Source organism: Hipposideros armiger, unplaced genomic scaffold (genome assembly GCF_001890085.2).
Source record: "Hipposideros armiger isolate ML-2016 unplaced genomic scaffold, ASM189008v1 scaffold_113, whole genome shotgun sequence".
Lineage (NCBI taxonomy): Eukaryota > Metazoa > Chordata > Mammalia > Chiroptera > Hipposideridae > Hipposideros > Hipposideros armiger.
Genome location: NW_017731463.1, coordinates 2,485,280 through 2,504,540, shown reverse-complemented (window position 1 = coordinate 2,504,540; position 19,261 = coordinate 2,485,280). Strand labels below are relative to the sequence as shown.

Sequence of the window (19,261 nt, the reverse complement as noted above, 5' to 3'; positions counted from 1 at the left end):
CAATGGAATTGTAATAGATAAGCATGATATCGGGGGTGGGAGGGCAGTGGATGGGGGGAGGGGGGTTGTTGCTTTGTGAGGGTGAGGGGGGTAACTGTTGCGTTGTTCTGTACACCTGAAACTAACAATAAAAAAAAATAAAAAAGACATGCCCTTTGCTTTGGGATGTCAGGCTCCTATGGGTACATTGAGGGAGGTGACTCTCAGGTGCCACCTTTGGAAACTACAAAAGAACACTAAATTAAAGGGAAGGCAATGACAATGACTGGAGATAGAAATCAATCAGCCTCTGCTTTGCAAGCCACATATGTGGTGTTTATATTTATATTTCACAAAGTGAAAAACTCATAATTTTGTGGTAGCCAACTAAAGTTTTTTCCCTTCTCCCTCTTTAGTTTTTTTTTCCATTTTTTTCATTAAAGAATAAAGCATTTCTTTTTAGTGCAAAAAAATTATGTTAATCAAAATAATAATGATGATGATAATAATAATAACACTGTGGCATTACCAATACTTTCATTTATTTAACAACTATTTATTGAGTCCTTACAAAATGTCAAGCATGGTTAGGCATTGTTCAGTGGGGACAGAGGGAAGACAGACAACAAATGATCATAGATAGCTAGATAGATACATACATACATACATAGATGTTAGAAAGTGATAAATGTTGTGGAGAGAAGAGAATGTAGCAGAGCAAAAGCATTCGGGGACAGGAGAGGGAGAGGCTGGTGGCATCTTGACTCAGGCAGCCCTCACAGAGTAAGGAGGTGAACATTGGTCAGAGCCTTGAAGGAGGTGAATATCCGGGGGAAGAGGGCTCCAGGTGGAAGGAGAGGGTGGGAACCCCCCCCCCCAGCATGTTTGAGGAGGAGTAGCAGGACAGGGCGGCCAGAGCAGAGTGAACAAACATGCCCATTCATTTAGATCATTTACACCGAGTGTGTGGCAGTGCCATCACCAAAGCTGCTGTTCCAACGCTCTGAAAACCAGCCTGCCTTCAGCCAGTTTTCACCCCGTTGCCATCCAGCATAAGGGTAGACACTTTCTAAGGTAATCGGGCGCTCTGCGGGTCTTCTGGGTGGTCCGTGGGATCTCAGTGATGTTGGCATTTGCCCTGATAATGCCTGTGTTCTGTGGACCCAATAAGGTTACTTTACGTGGCCCAGGCAATCTCATAGGTATTTGGATGAGCAGACTGATAGCCCCGCTGAAGCTTTATAGTGAGGAAAGAGAATCCCTCAATGGTTGATTAGGCAGCAACTTGTCCTACTCCAAGTCGACTGCAAATAAATCACTGTGAGCATCTCTGATGAGAGAGACATTTTCCTGCAGCCCCTGTCAGCCTTTTACGCCGTGGTTCTCAACTGAGCTGCACACCAGAATCATCAGGACCACTTTAAAAAATATATACTGTTACTGAGACTCCACCCGAAACCAATTAAATCCCAGGTCTTTTATTTGAAGCCTCCCAGGTGATTCTGATGGGCCACCAGGGACAAGACCCTCCTGCTGAAGTGACCTGTCTTAAACTGATCACCAGGCTCCTATAGGTTGGCACCAATTGTGTTTATTTTTGTCTTAGGATACTCTGGCTTCTGCCTCTTGATCAGTCTGCTTCCCGGGGTCAGGAGACCTTGGACTCTTTCTATCTGCAGCTCTTCTCAGTCCTCGCCCCGGCTTAATTTATAGCTGCTGGTTCGCAAACTTAGGCTCAGAGCCAGAGCTGGCTCCTGACCGAGCTTTCGTCCACCAGTGGCATCCTTGTCAGGTGCTCAGACTGGGCAACCACTATTCAGATGCGTGTCCGTCAGCACCCCCCTCTCCTGACATTCTCACCAGCTCTGTCCAGCCACCTCCATCTCTTTCTCCACGCCAAATAACCACGATGCTTTTGTTTTCATCAGTAGGCCTATGTATAAGTGTGTATTTCAAGTTTGACACAGACCTATGGATGAAAGTGGAAGCATCATGGCAGGTACCCCTCCAGTCCCCCTCGAGGATTCATGATGCACAGAAGTAGTTCATGTACACTAAAATGCAAACATAAACAACTCGCCTAGTAAAACATAAGGGCCATCTCTCTGTGGAGCTCTCTGTCTTTCTGCCCCTCAGCACACTTGTTTGGGAACTGGCCCAAGAATGTCAAGTCTTGGCAGTGCCCACTGGCAGCCTTTGGCAGGTATGACAGCAGAGGAGTCTGAAAAAAGCCAAATGCTTCTCCCCCCAGAGGAACACCGTGGCACTCAAGGTCCCCGCGTCGTAAAAGAACCCGTTCCCTGTGGATCGCCTCCCCTGGCCTCTTTCTCATCTGGGAAGAGGAATGTGTGTAAGCCCAGCCTGTCTCCCATTACCCTTTCTTTGCTCACGTTTTTTTTTTCGTAGCCTCAGGGCACATCCTTTTGTCCTAGATAATGTCACTACTGTTCCCTTTTGGTTTTCTTTTTCTTAGGCAAGCCGCTTTTCAAGAATATTTTGGCATCCCTGTTCCAAAGACCCCTTTTTAAGCTGCAGTTTAAAATACCAGGAAAAGCAAACATTTTAACATTTTCTTGACCCGGCATCCAGGACCGTTAACAATCCTTATTCAGAGGCATTGAGAAACAAGCGGACAGTGATTTGCCACCCGTCCTCCATCACAGGGGATGGCATAATAGTCAGGTGGTCAGGCTCTCCCTGGTACATTTCCTTGGCTGGTATTCATGGTGGCGCTTTTCTCAGGAACATCTCATGGTTGCCCTGAATAGAGAAAGGAGTTTATTTTGAACATGGAACATGGCCATTTTTTTTTTTTTAGCTCTGGACTTATTATTTTTTTTAAATACCTCTGACCTAGTTCATAATATCACCAGAAGCAGAGGTAACAGAGAACGTGGTTCTTGCTCCATGAGATTGAAAAACAAACAAGACGTAAAAATTAAAAAAGAAAAATCACAGTTCATTCTAAGATGAGGTAACTGACTTCAATTTGAGCTTCTTTTTATAATTGTTAGAATAAGAGAAGTTGGAAGGAGGATGGATGTATATTTTTCTGGAGAAAAAGATTGGTCATACATATTCTTGAATATTTCCCAATTATAGGTTCTTTATAAAAAATAGATTCAAGTTTGTATGTTACCTAACTGTTAAAATAGTATCATCTTTGCCCCTCTACCATTCTCGAGGTGGCTTCTTCTGTATGCCCTTAGTTGTAGGGCTTTGGGTCAGCAAGACTTCAAGTGATTCTCAATGATGGTGATTTTAGAGTTTAGTTATAATTTTGATGTGGTGGTGAGAGAAGGTAAGCACCGTGTTTACCTACTCCGCCATCTTGACCAGAACTGCTAGCTGTGCTGCTTTTTAAATAAATGCTTGAGGGATTTTCCCTCTCTTTCTATAATCCATTATCTGCAATTCTAAAAATTAAGAGTACCCTAAACACCAAAATAAAATTTCCTGAATAATTTGTGGTGGCAAAATCTTACCTAAACTAACATTTGGCTACTTAGGGTCTTTATCCTTCATAGTGTGAATATTCATATATTCACTCTAAAGATGTGAATGTGTATAGGTATAGAGGTTGGCCTCAGACTGCCGAGGGTGATTTGTTTACAGTAAATACACCATAACCACGTGTGGCCTGAAGATTTTCACATAAATGATTATGGATCATTGGTTCTAGAATCCTGAGTTCACACCAGCCCCAGCTCTGTCCCTAGCTGGCCATGCTATGTTGAAAAGCAATGAGATCTCTCTCTGCCTTGGTTTCTTCCCTGTTCAATTAAGGATTGAAATAGCAAATGCCACAATCTCTTCCATCACTAACCATTAGTGCAGGCTATACCTGGAGCACAGATTTATGCTATTTTCTTGATCCTTATATTTTTGTTGCAGATTACTCTTCACTTGATACTAAGATGCTATTTCACCTGCCTCTCCTTCTCTTGGTGCACAGAAGCTAAGTGTTCTGGCCACATTTCTTCATACTAATTGAAAAAGGAGACGTTTTGCCCCCCCCCCTGGAGACCCAGTCATTGTTGTTTGTGTTATGGGGGAGGCTAAGGAATAGGTGTGACAGGTTTTTTTAAAAGGCACTGTTATTACTCACTGAATTCAGAAGGATTTGGTTCCATTGAGTATGCTGGAACGGAAGTGAAAGAATCACACTGGTCTCTCTGGGAAGGTGTCCAGGAGACAGGAGTCACATATGTCTGTCCACCACTTGGAGAAGAAGGAAGGTGAGACAGGTGCCAAAGTGATGAGTTATCTGCTCATAGCACGTGTGTTTAGGGAACATGAGACCGGGCTGAAACTCAGCCTGCCCTGGAGTCTTTAATACGTGACACGATCCTGTTATTGCTGCTGCTGACTTATGTCCCAGCCACATAAGAATGGCTTAGAGAGCCCGCTGAGGGTGATATTTTGCTGAAAAACATCAATCCTAACTAACCAAGTAAGCTTTGGCATGTAAGTGTGGACACTAAAAGAACTGCTGAGTGTGCTATTGTCCTGATTCAAATTTTTTGTGGTACATTTTGTCTTTTATCATGACAAGATGTTCTCTTTGACCTTCTCCAGGTAAAACATTTTCCTATAGGCTAAGAATAAAAATTAAAAAAAATTTTATCCCACTCAGACAGGACCTGGCTCAAAATATCCATATTGAACAATAATGTAAAAATGTTGGAAATTTCCATTTTCATCCTTGAACTTGACCAGAACTGACTGGCTGAATTCCATTTAGAAAATCATGAAGGAAAAAAAAATTAGGGGGAGGAAGTATTTCTTGTTATAAAGTTTGAATTATAGAAAAACAGTCTACATGTTCTCTATAGCCTCTATTTCTTGAGTAAACCCTTCCTCTTAGTTCAATGTCATCCTCTCCCCACTCATGGAAATGCCACTTGATTGTTTATAAACCCCCCACACTCCTCCACCCCCCACCCCACTTCTTTATTTTGCCTTAGGCTATAATTTTATCCCTTCCTTTTCCTTCCATCTTCTCCTTCCCTGCCTCTCTTCCCCCCCACCCCAATCCCAAAATAACAAATACAGAAGAGGGTTCATGGCATGTTCAAGCTTGTGAGTGGTGGTCAGGGTTAAGCAAGAGGGGAAGCGAACCTTTCTTTTACTTTTTTAAACCTGAACGATTAGGCTATTAGTATTTCCCTATGGGATAAAGATTAAGGAGTGTGTTGAAAGGTTTTAAATACTTAAAAATGACTAATTGCTTAAATGACTGCCAGTAGTGATAGTTTGAAAACATTAAGATGTTTAGAATGTAATGGTTGTTTGTTTTTCTCATTTGACGTATTTTAAACAGGAAGTATATTGTTCACATTTTAACTGTGGTTTTATTGTTATCAGCAAATTACTTCTGATATTATATATAATAATATCTATACATACATACATATATAATTTGTAATATTTTTAATGAGTTTAAATAGTTTTCTGAGTTTAAAAATCTGTAATTTAGAATTTTACTCTGGAAGAACTTAAAGAGTGTCTTTGGGACCTTCATCGTTTTATAGGTGAATAAAGTTGTTTTCAAAGAAATAATGAGAGTTGGAGACAAATTCTGACCTAGAACCAAGTTCCTATGACGCCTACTTCAGCATTCCTTTTAAGTCTTCTACACAGATTCTAATTATATGTCACGACTTTTTAAACTTCCAAGATTAGAGAATTGTAAGATTGAAGTCTTTCATAGACTCGTTGTAATGAGAACAAATGTAAATTAGAAGGTGATTTGGAAGTGAGCTTAAATTTATAGCTTCTAGGATGCTACTCAAATTTAAAAAATGATAATGTGAATATGAATGAAAGGTTTACTGCTCATTATTTAAAATATTTACCTACTTATAAGAAACTTCATAGAACACTTTAATGTTCGTTTTTCTTGTGTCTATAATACTTAATAACTATTATACTATATAATAGAGATCGTAAGTTTTAAAACATGTCTAAATCCCTCAAGAGCTCAAGTAGAAAAATTATACCCTTGGAACACTGCACACTCTTTTAAAGGGTTGGTAACAGCTGCTGGCGAAAATTAAAACTAGGTTTGGCTAATTAATAGGGTCCTTTCAGGATTAAAAATCCATCAGTGTGTTAATGGATTATAGACAGTTATGGCAGAGGTAACACATACATTGTATTATATAGCAAGAGGAGAAGGAACCAGAAACCCTGCTCACCAAAGCAATAGTTCATCACTCACACTGCCGCCCTTACCCCGTCAGCAGCAGGGCTGGTGTTTGCACTGTTGTCCGTGCACAGTAATTTGCACACACAGGAGAGAGGCTTCCAAGGGCGACGTGTTGAGCAGGGCGGATTGGGGTGCCAGACAGAGCAAGATTTGAAAACCGATTCTACTTCTCACTTGTGACTTTGGGTCTCTTACATTACACTATTTCCTAAACTTATTGTCTTCATCTTAAAAATGGGAATACTAAAACCTGTGTCACAAGGTAGTGTGATCATGTCTTCAAAGTTCTCAACACGTAGGCATGTGCAATAAATGGCAGCTCTTACTGTATTTTACTGTCATCACCATCATTATCATTTTTGCTATTTTTCAATATATAAATACATTAGGAAAAAACAACAACAACAGTCTTTCCCTCCTTTACTACTCAAACAGGCCCTTCACTTCTGACACTTCTGGTCACCCAGTGTGTGGGGATTTGCCCACACCAAGCAATTCTGTGCAATACTCCCTGGGTGTCCTACAATTGAACTCAATTCTGATACTGTCTACAGGTGAGGGCCCGGTCCTGTGCGACTGCCCCCCGATTCAGATGCCAATTACAAGTAGTAGGTCCCCAGGTGACCCACAACTTCTGTCCAATTTGGCTACAAATCAGATGTTCCATTACCTGCTCCCTCTTTGATTCAGTTACTTGCTAGAGCAGCTCACAGAACTCAGGGAAACACGTTAACCAATTTACTAAAGGTTATGGAAAATGATATAGAGTAATAGCCAGATGAAAAGATACATAGGATCTGAGAGGGTCCTGAGTGCAGGGGCTTCTGTCCCTGTGGAGTTGGGGACACTCGATATATGGATGGGTTCACCCACCTGAAAGCTCTCCGATCCTCGTGCTACTGGGATTTTTATCGATCATATAGGCATGATCGTTCATTCACTCCATTTTCAGCCCTTCTTCCTTCTCAAGAGACTAGGAACAGAGATAAAAAATTCCAAGCTTCTAATCATGACTTGGTCTTTCTGGTGACCAGCCCCCATCTCAGCGCCCACCCAGGGTCACCTCATTAGGACAAAAGACACTCCCATCACCCAGGAAATTACAAGGGTTTCAGGAGCCCTGAGTCAGGAACAGGGGCATAGAGCAATGTGCACTTTTTCTGTTATTCACAATGAATATGTGGGTATTGAGGCGCATTTCTCTAAGTTGTGTGGGAGGGCCCTTTTGACAGATAGTGTTCAGTTATACAAACCAAAAGCCTCCACGTGACCCCGCAGGCTGCTAAATAGTTAAGACTTAATCTTCTGTGTTCAGACCACAAGCACCTTTAGCACCTGGAGTTTTCCTTTTCAGTGACGTTTTAATCCCCTTTCAGGAATGAATATGCCATTGACTGAAACTCTGCCCACAAACTAATGATGAGAAAAGAGCAAATGGCAGCTTAGCCCAGAACCCACATCTTTTAATTCCCTGACTCCTCCTCTGAGAAGCTTAATGTGATTTCTCTGTCAAAAATTGATGGAAAAGGTATTTCCTGACCAGGGAGTGGATGTGTGGATGTCATCTGAAGGGTTTATGGGATGAGTTAAGCTTCACACGGACTTCCTGTTTTCAGTCTGTACGAAAGGAAAAAAAGTTTGTGTGCATAAGTATGTGTTTTAACAAACTTCTGTTTTCCTTGATGTATGAGTGGAGTTTTCTTTTTGTTGCACGGTGAGTGAGATTGGGTTTCGAACGTTCTGGAATTTTAAGTTTGTATGTGCTTCTCTTTGACTTAGAGAGAAGCAAATGCTTATTTGTGCAGGCAGGCAGGCATGGGTTACATTCAGAATACCACTGGTGAGGCACCACCACCTCTAGCTTCCAGAACAGTTTCACAGCGGGGCCTCTGGGCCCTGCCAGAAGAATAAGCCCATTGCAGCGAGAGATGTTCTATATGAACCACAGGGAATTCCTTGAATGTAGGCTTTGGGGGCTGGAACACGGTTCAGAACTTCAGGTATCTGTCTGGCCCATCCTAAGACAAAACGCGGCATTTGTGTGGTGGGAACAAATCTAAGCCCCTAAAATTGGATTTAAAAGAAATTCCATACACGTCATTGAATCCTCACTGAACTGCCAGGCTGATGGCTGGCTGGCAGGAATTCCGTCTCAGCACCCACGGCCCGAGGCTGTACAAAATCCCCGGGGTCTTTCCCAGCAACAGATCATCTCCAGGCCTGTGGCAAAGCATATCTGTCCTCACTCGTTACCGCTAGACTCCATCGGCACACACTCATGTCCTTCCATTCCTGGGACCTGTAAAAGTGGAGCCCCAGAGCCTAGCGTCCAGCCTCCCTGGGTATGTGCAACACGCAACCTCTGACCTCTGGGAGTTGGCCATCTTCCTGGGCAGGCCTGTGGCCAGGTGGTGGGTCCTGTGCTGCTTGCAAGAGCTCTCCACCCTCCCTAGTCAGGGGACTCTCTCCTCTCTACCTTGATGCTTCTCAGTCACTCCTCTATCCCCTTCCACTGGGAGACACACATGTGGTGTCACCTCTTCAACAGCTCAAGATTTGGAATAACAAAATAGAGAAGGGAAGTAGATTGTGGGCAGCCTCTGCTTCTGTCCCCAAGCTACACCTCTCCTGAGGTCCTGACTTCCTCAGTGAACCAATGAAGAAACTGCCTATTTAAATAAATTATCCTGCATGCTTTGAAAGGTCCAAAGATAGAAAATAGGTAAGTTAATCAATGTGTATGCAGGGGCATCTTAGTTGCAGGCAGTTGACCCTGGGACAGGGAACTGGAAGACAGAGCGACCAGCAGTGGGAGCAGAGTCCCATTTTCCACTAGGATCATGTGGATGGTTTGATATACACATGTACTATTTACATGTAATGCTTTCTAAAAATAGGAAGAAGCTTCCTTGAATCGTAAAAAAATAGAGGAATAGATTTAAGTCACCATCATCTTTCATCTAGGCCCCAAACCATTGCTGTGGTCTTCTACTCAGGCTCCCGCTCTGACTCCTGTCCCCCTACAATCCTTTCCCCACAAAAGTCATCACAGAATTGTCTCATCCCCTTCAGCATCTCAGCTCGGGAGAAACTTAAGCCATATGCGAGCTGTGAAAAGACACAGTTAGAAAAGCTATTTTAAGCCTCTGGAAATGGCACACGTCCTCTCCAAGGATGCTGACTGACTGCCCTGGTGGACTTGAAATGCAGTGGCCAAAATCATCTTCCATGCTGAGTGGCCAAGCTCTGCAGCCAACAGGGCCCCCTGTAGTGACATCTCGATGTAAGATTGTGATTTACAATTACAGTGCTCCAAATGGGCCTCTTAGTTGACACTTTCCCCCACTTTTCAAAAATACCTCTGTGGTCCTAGAAGCAATCTTCAAAATGTTCTCTGTATCTATGAGTTTGTTTTTCTTTTGTTTATTTTGTTCTTTAGATTTTACATATAAGTGAAATCGTATGGCATTTGTCGTTCTCTGTCTGATTACCCCACTAAGCACAAAACCCTCTAGATCCATCCATGTTGTTGCAGATGGCAAGATTTCATTTGTGTGTGTGTGTGTGTGTCTGAGTAATGTTCCATCGTATATATATGTATCACCTCTTCTTTATCCATTCATCTATTGATGGACACCCAGGTTGCTTCCATATCTTAGCCATTGTAAATAATGCTGCAGTGAACATATGGATGCACATGTCCCTTTGAAGTACCCAAGGGTTCTTTAGGTAAATACCCAGAAGTGGGATTACTGGGTCCTTCTTTGTCTATTGTAATAGACTTTGTTTTAAAGTCAATTTTGTCGGGTATAAGTATTGCTACTTAAGGGTTTTTTTTTTCATTTCTATTTTCATGAAATACCTTTTTCCATTCCTGTGTATGTCTTTTGATCTGAAGTGAGTCTCTTGTAGGCAGCATATGTAAGGGTCTTGTTTCTTATCCATTGAGTCACCCTATCTTTTGATTAAAACGTTTAATCCATTTACATTTAAAGTAATTGTTCTTTGATATATAGTTATTGCTATTTTATTATTCGTATTTTAATTTCTTCTTCTTCTTCTTCTTAAAGAAGCCCCTCTAATATTTCTTGTAATACTGGTTTGATGTTGGTGAACTCCTTTGGCTTTTTCTTGTGCAGGAAGCTCCTATCTCTCCTTGATTCCAAATGGTGGCTTTGCTGGGTAGAGTAATCTTGGTTGTAGTTCCTTAATTATTCCATACTAATCCCTTCTGGCCTGAAAAGTTTCTGTTTAGAAATCAGCTCACAGTCTTATTGGAGCTTCCTTGTAGGTAATTAACTGCTTTTCTTTGCTGCTTTAACATTTTTTCTTTGCCTTTAAACTTTGGCATTTTAACTATGATGTGTCTTGGTGTGGGCCTCTTTGGGTTCATCTATAATAGTTTGGGACTCTGTGCTTCCTGGGCTTGTATGTCTGTTTTCTTCACCAGGTTAAGGAAGTTTTTCATCATTATTTCTTCAAATAGGTTTTCAATTCTTTGCTCTCTCTCTTCTTCTGGTAGCCCTATGATTTGAATGTTGTTATGCTTGATGTTGTCCCTTAAGCTATCCTCATTTTTTGGGAGATGCAGATTCTCTTTTCTTTTTGCTGTTCTGATTGGGTGTTTTTTGTTACCTTATCTTTTAAATTACTGATTTGATCCTCTGCTTCATCTAACCAGCTGTTGATTCCCTCTAATGTATTATTCTTCATTTCAATTATTGTATTCTTCATTCCTGACTGGTTCTTTTTTATGTTTTCTATCTCTATTTTTATTTTTCCTGTCTCTTTGTTGAGGTTTTCCCTGAAACCATTGACCATCCTTCTAACCAGTGTTTTGAACTCTGCATCTGGTAGATTGCTTGTCTATATTTTGTTTAGCTCTTTTTCTGCAGCTTTGTTATCTTCTTTCACTTGGAACATGTTTTTTTGTCTCCCCATTTTGGCTGCCTTCCTGTGTTTGTTTCTGTATATTAGGTAGGGCTGCTATGTCTCCTGGTCTTAGGAGAGTGTGCTTATGTAGTAGGTGTGCTGTGGGGTCCAGTGATGCAGTCTCCCTGGTCATCTGAGCAAGGTGCTTCAGGTGTGTCCCTTGTGTGGGTTGTGTGTACCCTCCTGTTGTAGTTGAGCCCTGGTTGCTCTTTGCACATCAAAGGCAGTGACAGGCCCTCAGGCTGATTTGTTGTAAGGACTGGCTGTGACTACAGTGGAGGGGCTGTTTTGCAGGGGCTGACCCTATGGAGCAGGATTCATTTTAGCAGGGATTCGGTGTCTGCCCAGTTTGTCCTTTGGGTGTGTCACCCTCTGAGGCAGCCAGGTGGTGCTCCAGCTGAGTCTGAAGCTGTTCCCAGGGCCTCCTGGGAGGGACCTGCTGCAGGCCAAGTTCAGCCCCAGTTTGTGCCCTGCCTGAGGCCACCTGGCATGAGCCACAAAGCAATCCACAGGTGGCAACCACCTGCACTAGTCTTGGAGGTGCCTGAGAGAGGCCAAGCCAGGAGCTGAGGCTGACTGCAGCTAGTGCTGGGCTTGGGGCTGCTCAGCAAGAGGTCTGGGACATGCAGAGGCCAGATACTGCTTGTTTATAAACCTCTGAGAGACTTTAGGAAAGTCTGCAGCATAAGTCAAGACAGGTTGCTTGAATGGAAAAGCCACTGGAAGTGGCTTGGGTGTGTCCACGAGTTGGGTAGGGCATGGTCTCAGGGAATCACCAGGGTGAGGTGAACAGTGTTAGGCAGGTTGGTGGAGACTCAGATATGGCAGCCACCTGCATCTGCATGTGGGAAAGGGGGAGGGCTCAACAAAGGAGCAATGGTTTCTGCCAGCACTTCTGTCCAGGAGAAAGCCGTCCCTCCTGCCCTCTCCCTGATGCCCCACAACTTAGTTCCTCCCCATATGTCCCTGTTGCCTTTTGAGCTGCTGCCCAAGTGCTGAAGCTCAGACCAAGTGAGTCTGCCCCCGAGTAAGTTTGTGCGTAGGCTATTTAAGAGTGTCTCCTGGGGCTGCAGCCTCCCTTGTCTCACCTAACCACAATCTTTGCTGGTTTTCAAAGTCAGAAGTTATGGGGACTTCTCTCCCCGGCACTGGAACCCCGGGCTGGGGAGCCTGGTGTGGGGTTCAGACTCCTCGCTCCTCCAGGGGGAACTCTGCAGCCGATATATTCTTCCCAGTTTTTAACTGCCACACGTGGGTGTGGGACCAGCCCATTCTGCATCTCCAGACCTCCTACCAGTTTCATGGTGGCTTTTTCTGTATGTCCTTAGTTGTAGGACTTCTGTTCAGGAAATTCTTCTTTTCTTTTTAAGATTTTATTGGGGAATTGGGGGAAGGGGACAATGTTGGGGAATTGGGGAAGGGGAACAGCCAAGTTGTCCTTCAATCTTACTTGTGGAGGGTGCAGCTAGCTCAGCTCCAAGTCAAGTCACCATCGGCAGCTCGTGGCTGCTCAGCTCAAGGTGCCTGGGTTCAATCTTAGTTGCAGGTGGGCATAGCCCAGCAACCCATGCGGCAGTTGAACCAGCAACCTTGTTGTTAGGAGCATGCACTCTCACCAGCTGTGCCATCCTGCCACCTGTTGGCAGCTCAGTGGCAGCTCAGCTCGGGCGCAGCTCACTGGCCCATGTGGGAATCGAACCGGTGACCCTGTTGCTCATAGCTCATGCTCTTAACCAACCGAGCCACTTGGCCGGCCCCCAGGAAATTCTTAACGATGGTTGTTCTGTAGTTTAGTTATAATTTTGATGTGGTTGTGAGAGGAAGTGAGCACAATGTTTACCTGCTCTGCCATCTTGACCAAAAATCCCCTTCCCTTCACACTTAGTTTAAATCACAGTGGTATGTTCACAAGCCCCATGTAATTAATGGAGTTCAGGATACCCTATCCCAATATATGGCTCTTTGGCGTACTGAATATTTTAAGCTGGAGAAATTTGAGGAACAGCATGTACAGGAAGGACTTTCTGACCTTGCGCTGTAGCAGATCATTCAAAAAACTAAATTAGCTGCCAGTATCAAAGGTTCTGAAGGTTTAACAGGAGATTGTTGGTTTCTGGCTTCTCTGGGATGTCCCTCAGGCTTCATTGTCATCAGGCAAGTCAGCTGAGCTTGGCTGGGCCTGCCTGGCCATGAAAGTGCTTGGCGTGCCCTCTGCTTGTAGGGCTTTTGGGGTGGGGGAGAAAGGGAGGGCTGAGTCTGTCTGTTTTCTCTCACAGGGAAGATAAGTGACCACCTGTGTGCCTGACCTGTAGAAAGCAAATACCTTTTCTAAAGGTTTTCAACGTCATACAGAGCAGGAAGCCTACCTTCAGGCAAACGACCAGAACAAAGGGAGACCTAGTGAGAGGGACCTGGTCCACCCCTCCATCCCCAGTCAGAAGTCCCTGAGATGCCTGATGAACATGGACTAGAGACCACTGTCTGCTTGAGGGGGGTAACTGAAGTCCAGACATAAGATGAGATTTGGGTAAGTTCTCAAGGAATAGTTTATCTTTAGTGTCTACCATAAGAGCTTTCTCTGGTTTCTGGGTGCAGGCTTGTCGTTCACTGGACAACCGGAAGTCAAGACACTTCAGGGTCGCTTTCAGCTGGTGACACATGAGAGTGTTCTGAGGCAGGTTCCACACAGTCCCTCCGAGGGCCCAGTGAGACCGAGCCCAGTTGCCCGTGGCTGTGACTTGCTCTTCAGGTTTATTTTTATGAGCTTTCCCCCCTTCTCTCTCCCTGTTCCTTACTCCTTCCTGGAATTCCCTCCCAAATGAATGCCTTACATCATGTCTCAGCTTCAGGCTCAGCTTTGGGGAACCAGAGTGTTTCAGCACTTCATGTTTCACCAGGCCCTCTGAGTCCCGTGTGAGAGGAGAACCTGCCACACGGGTAGCCAGCCATCTTCTGCTTCAATGTCAGAGACTCCAGTATCCCTTTGGGAAGGTTTACTTTTGCCTGGTCAGTCCTGGGCTTTAATTACAGCCAGATGACCCACAATAAGGGTGCAAAACTACATCATTTTTCTCTGAGTGCAAATCTAATTGTATTGATGAACAAAGGCCCTCTGTTCAGCTCCATTGATTAATGCCATCAAATAACCAAGATCTAAGGAATGAAAGTCAATGAATTGACCGCCAAGCAGCCTGCGTAGGTCATCAAGTCCTAATGACTGACCCAGTGCTCTTGGCAATGAAAGAAAGTTCACATTCACTCTGAAAATGTCAGTAAGTCCCAGCTTATAAGACTCCTTTTAGCCAACGTAGGTAGAATTTTTTTAGTAACTGTGCTATATTCGTTCGAGCACTTAGAAAATTTTTTTTCTTAAGTTTTTAAACTGTAAGTTACTTTTTAAAAATCTGTCTTTTATTTAATGCTCTCTATGAGGCAGGCACCGAGCAAAACACTTTATTCACATAGATTATTTCCTTTAATCTTTGTATTATAGTAACTTTTTTTTCCTCAAAAGTGGAAGCATTTAAAGAGGTTAGTCAATTGTCCAAGGTTTTACAACCAATAATCGGCAGAGCTGTTTTGTCTACCTTATTCCACGTCCTTTCCTTTTAAACATTTCTCTACAATATTACCAAAATCAAGTGTGAAAATATAATACTTCATAAAAATTCTTGTGTTTACTGAACACACACACACGTTTTAAAGCTAGCAAATGGTGGGACTGTACTTTTTAGTAGCTTATTAGAGAACTACAGATATTTCTACAGAAGGTGAAAAATGGTTCCTGGATTGAAAGAGAAATTTTGATGATCACTTTAAATTTAGAGAATAAATACATACTATTAATAAGAAGAGCTAGAATTCTATTTTAAAAATCTATTAACAATGCAAAAACTCCTTTTCTTATATTAATTCTACGTAAGCTTCCTGGCCTCACAGTTCAAATCATTTGTAGTTTATCTCAAAGTACCATGAAAGCAAGCCTGAGAAGATTTTTGCTGTACTGGGTCTCTGTATATTCAGCTTTCCACCTTATTATCAGGCATCACAAATAGTGCTGCAGCCCTGGGGCCATAGTTCTCTTAGAGAAGGCATGCAGGCATTCCAGGGATTTGCCCAAAGGTGAATTTTAATGAGGCGTGCCTCCTTCTTTCTTTGCTTGAGAAATAAGAGCATAGAGCGCATAGAGCGAGGGCTGCTATCATATGGAAATGAATCCTGCATGTATGCTAATTAGATCGGGCCCCTGGAGAGTAACTGGCTGTTCCTTATTAAAGGAAATAAAATGATAGGTCACAGAAATCAGTCCAGTCATTTCAAAGCTAACTTGTAGAGGCTTTCTCGAGCAAAGCATCAGAAACAAATGCTATGCCACAGAAGGAGCCATCAGGATCTCCTGGGGCAAGTGAGGTGAGCAGGGTTGTTGTTCTGGGAACTCATTACCCAAACACAAGTGTGGTCCCCAGAATAGGTCCTCTATTTTGATTTTTAGTACAAATTCATAATTTACTTTGGTATTTAGTAAAAACTAAAACATAACAAATCCGGTCTTCCTTGGCTCCCAGGGAATTTCACTCTCATCTTCTAGTCATTCCAGTACTTTCTTCTCTGTCTTTCTCACCTGCCCCACTTTCTCTGCCAACCAGAAGTGATTAGATGTTTCCTGAATTTGGTTTTGACCCAGTTCTCTTCTCTTGAAAATCTCTCTTGATAATCTTACCCACATCTAAGCCTTTGATAAGGGAAAAAAATCTTATATAAGAATGTGTGTGAAATCGGAAAAAAATAGATGAACAGATGAAACATTATCCATCTGATAAGAACTTAACCCTTTTTGCCTTTTTGTGGCACAGACCACTTTGGCAGTCTAATGAAGTCTGTGACCTCTCCCTTGAATAATGGTTTTAAACTAAAATACATAGGATTGCAAAGGAAACCAATAATGTTGAAATAAAGTTATAAAAATATTTTTAAAAACAAATTTGTGGTATAGTAATGTATATTCAGCACTATTTTTTCATGAAATTACAAGATCTGACGACGACCCTAATTTCAAAGTACTGATAAATACTTGGAGACGTCAGCAATACTGTACCACGGTAGGACAATGCTTAATGGTGAGAGAACCACAGGTTCTTCTAATATCCTGTGATTTTTTTTTTTTGCCTATGCTCATAACTGAAGGGAATGTTAAATTTCAGTTAGAGATGAAGAAAAATATAGATCAAACCTATAGATACCCCTGAATTCTATCCATGGGTCCAGGGTTAAGAACATGTGGTCTAAAGATTTCTATGAGGTTGGGGATCCTTATCTGTGTGCCTATCAGAAGCCACAGGCGACGGTTTGGAACCATCTACAATTGTACAATGCAATTGCTCTCCATCTCGTTTGCTACGTCCAACTTAACTGGGGTTCATGGATCTCCTCTTGTCTTTCTCAGCATATTTTTTATATTGAAGTAAAATTGAAACTAGTCGTTCCTGTTCGTTAGCAGCTGTTTTCCTTTTGGTTTTGTTTGTTTGGGGAGATTCTTTTTTGTTTGGTTTTTAAATGTATTCATTATTCACAGGAGACACTAAAATCGCTCATGATCTGGGGTCATTTTTCCATGCTATGTCAACCTTCTATTAACACAGATAATTGGACTTTCAATGAGAATAGAATGAAAACATCCAACTTCATCCTCTGTCTATTGCCTTCAATGGTTTTGAAGCAAGTTAAAAAAAAAAAAAACAAAAAAAAAACAGGGCCTGCCGAGTGGCGTGTTGGTTAAGAGCTGGCTTGGGATGCCAGAGGGCCTCGGTTCGGATCCCATATGTGAGGGCCAGTAACACTGCCCTCCACAGCTAAGATGCTGAACAACAGCTCAACCTGGAGCTGGGCTGCTGTGGGTCGCCGGCGACGGCGTAGGCTGCAGCCCCTGCGGCAGTGGGTTGCCATAAGCTACCATGTGTAGCCAGCAGCCAGCGTGAGCGGCCATCCAGAAGCCGGCGACTGATGTGCCTCACCCGGGAAGAGCGCAATGATAGTGCCAACTTGGGCCAGTGAAGCAAAGTCCTCCACAGCTAGACTGAAGAACAAAAGGACAGCAACTTGTCTGTTCCCCTTCCCTGGATTCCCCAGCGCTGTTCCCATCCCCCAATTCCCCAATAAAATCTTTAAAAAAAAAAACCTCTCGCCACCCTTTTGACCTCCTCTCCCTTTGGCACTCACACCTGCGTTCTCCTGGACCTCTCTTACCTATCCGCTTCCCTCATGGTGCCTTCTGAATCTCATCTGTTCCACACTCTGTCAACCAGAAAAATATAGGCATTCCCCCCACATTAGGCTTTGGGCTAGTTTTTCATCATTTGTTTCCCCTGATCATCTCTCTCAATCCTCAGTCTACTTCTTTTGCCACGTTCCTTGTCAGTTTTCATGGACTCCACACCCTCCATCTTCCCAGTTGTTCGGATTTTAATGAAACTCAGCAGATAGTCTTTGGATACTGACTGTGCCCTAAACAATATGTTAGGCACAGGGGCTACAATACTGAACCAACAGAACCAAGGTCCCCGCCTTGATACATCCTAGAATCTGTCAAGGAAAGTCAGCCTTGAACAAGTAATTTCAAGAGTAATGAGTAAGATGATAGGGGAGTAACAGGTCACAGTGGGAGTTGATAATAAGAGAGATCTAGCATACTTTGAGGTCATCAGGAAGTTTATGAGAAGTGATATTTAAATTAGGGCTTTGAAAGTTAATTCAGAGAGAGCTCCCTGAGTAGTGTAGGAATGGGGATTGGGAAGATTCACATGAAATGCCGACGTCTAGAGAGAATAGCAGGGAAGAAAAAAAAGATGTCTGCTGCGGCTTTGATGTAAAACTCACAGAGTGCATTTGAGTCTAGTGAGGGTGAAGAGGCAGAGCCAGCCAGACGGGAAACGCTTGTCAGTCATATTGGGGCGTAGGAGGGAGCATCACCCCAAGGAGAGTGGGGAATCCCATTAGATGTTTTAATCAGGCTGCAGAATGCTCTGGTTTACCTTTGTAAGTGATTAACACAGCTGTCATGTGGAGAATGGTTTGCAGAGGCCAACATCCATGTAAGGAGACCATTGGAGGTGGTTATAGGGGACCTGTTAAAAGAGAAGGTATGAAGGTCGGCCGAGTGGCTCAGTTGGTTAAGAGCTCACGTGAGAGTGCGAACTCTGAGCAACAGCAGCGCCAGTTCAATTCCCAGCCCAAGCTGAGCTGCCACTGAGCTGCCAACAGGTGGCAGGATGGCTCAGCTAAAAAGAAAAAAAGAGAAGATATGGCGGTCTTGCAAGAAAGTCTCAGCCATCATTGACTTGTATCTGTTTCTACTTTACCTGTTCCTCGTACCCATCAGACACTAAATCTTTTAAGATTTGCTTTCTAAAATCTCCATGACATACACGCTTCTTTTTGTTCCTATTGACCTAATGCACACTTCCCATTTTTCTTTCTTGAGCTGTTGCAACAGCCTCTGCTCTCTACTGACTTGCCATCTCCTAGTGTCCCATTTCTCCCTTCCAGGAGCAAACAGTTGTGCTGTCAGAGTTAGCCCCTAAAATGTACTTGGTTGCTCTCAAGGGCATCAAAATTTAGTCCAGACTCCGCTTACTGGTTCACAACCACTGCAGTTCGTTCCCTACGGATGCTGCCAGTCTTCTCAGCCATTGCAAGTTCCTTCCATAACTCGCCTACCCCACCCTCCCCTGGACTCACCCACTCAAAAGTATCTAAAAGCACTATATTTTGCATGGTGCATTTCTCTTCCAACTCACCCATAAAAATGATATCTCAAGACTCATATCTCCCACTTCCTCCAATTCTAGGTGCCCCCAACCAGAATTAATTTTTCCTTCCTGTCCATGCTCCAGTGTTATCCGATGACGCATTATCCATCTAACTGAACGTCTTGCTCTTGTTTCACCATTTTTTAGAGTCTACCTCCTATTTGAATCATTATGTATGAGACAGGCTCTTTCACTAGATTATAAATTCCAGGGGACCAGAGAGATACCTCTTAGTCATTTCTGTGTCACATAATGAGTTGCCTGTTCTGTGCTTATAAGGGCCTGACAAACATTAAATTTGATTGTTGGTGATGGGGGCATGATTGGATCCCCA

General features: G+C 43.2%; 1 protein-coding gene across 3 annotated transcripts in view; it reads left to right on the top strand.

Annotated features, from left to right (window-relative positions):
• Positions 1–19,261, top strand: part of PLD5 (phospholipase D family member 5) — a 207,759-nt gene that overhangs the window by 82,323 nt on the left and 106,175 nt on the right. The window contains exon 1 of one of the 3 annotated variants that reach the window (XM_019647601.1): positions 13,511–13,649. The exons of the other annotated variants lie outside the window; for them this stretch is intronic. Within the exon in view, the coding sequence (XP_019503146.1) occupies positions 13,639–13,649 (11 nt within the window). The 5' untranslated portion in view covers positions 13,511–13,638. Of the gene's footprint in view, positions 1–13,510; positions 13,650–19,261 lie in introns of those variants that run through there. 3 annotated transcript variants of the gene reach the window in all.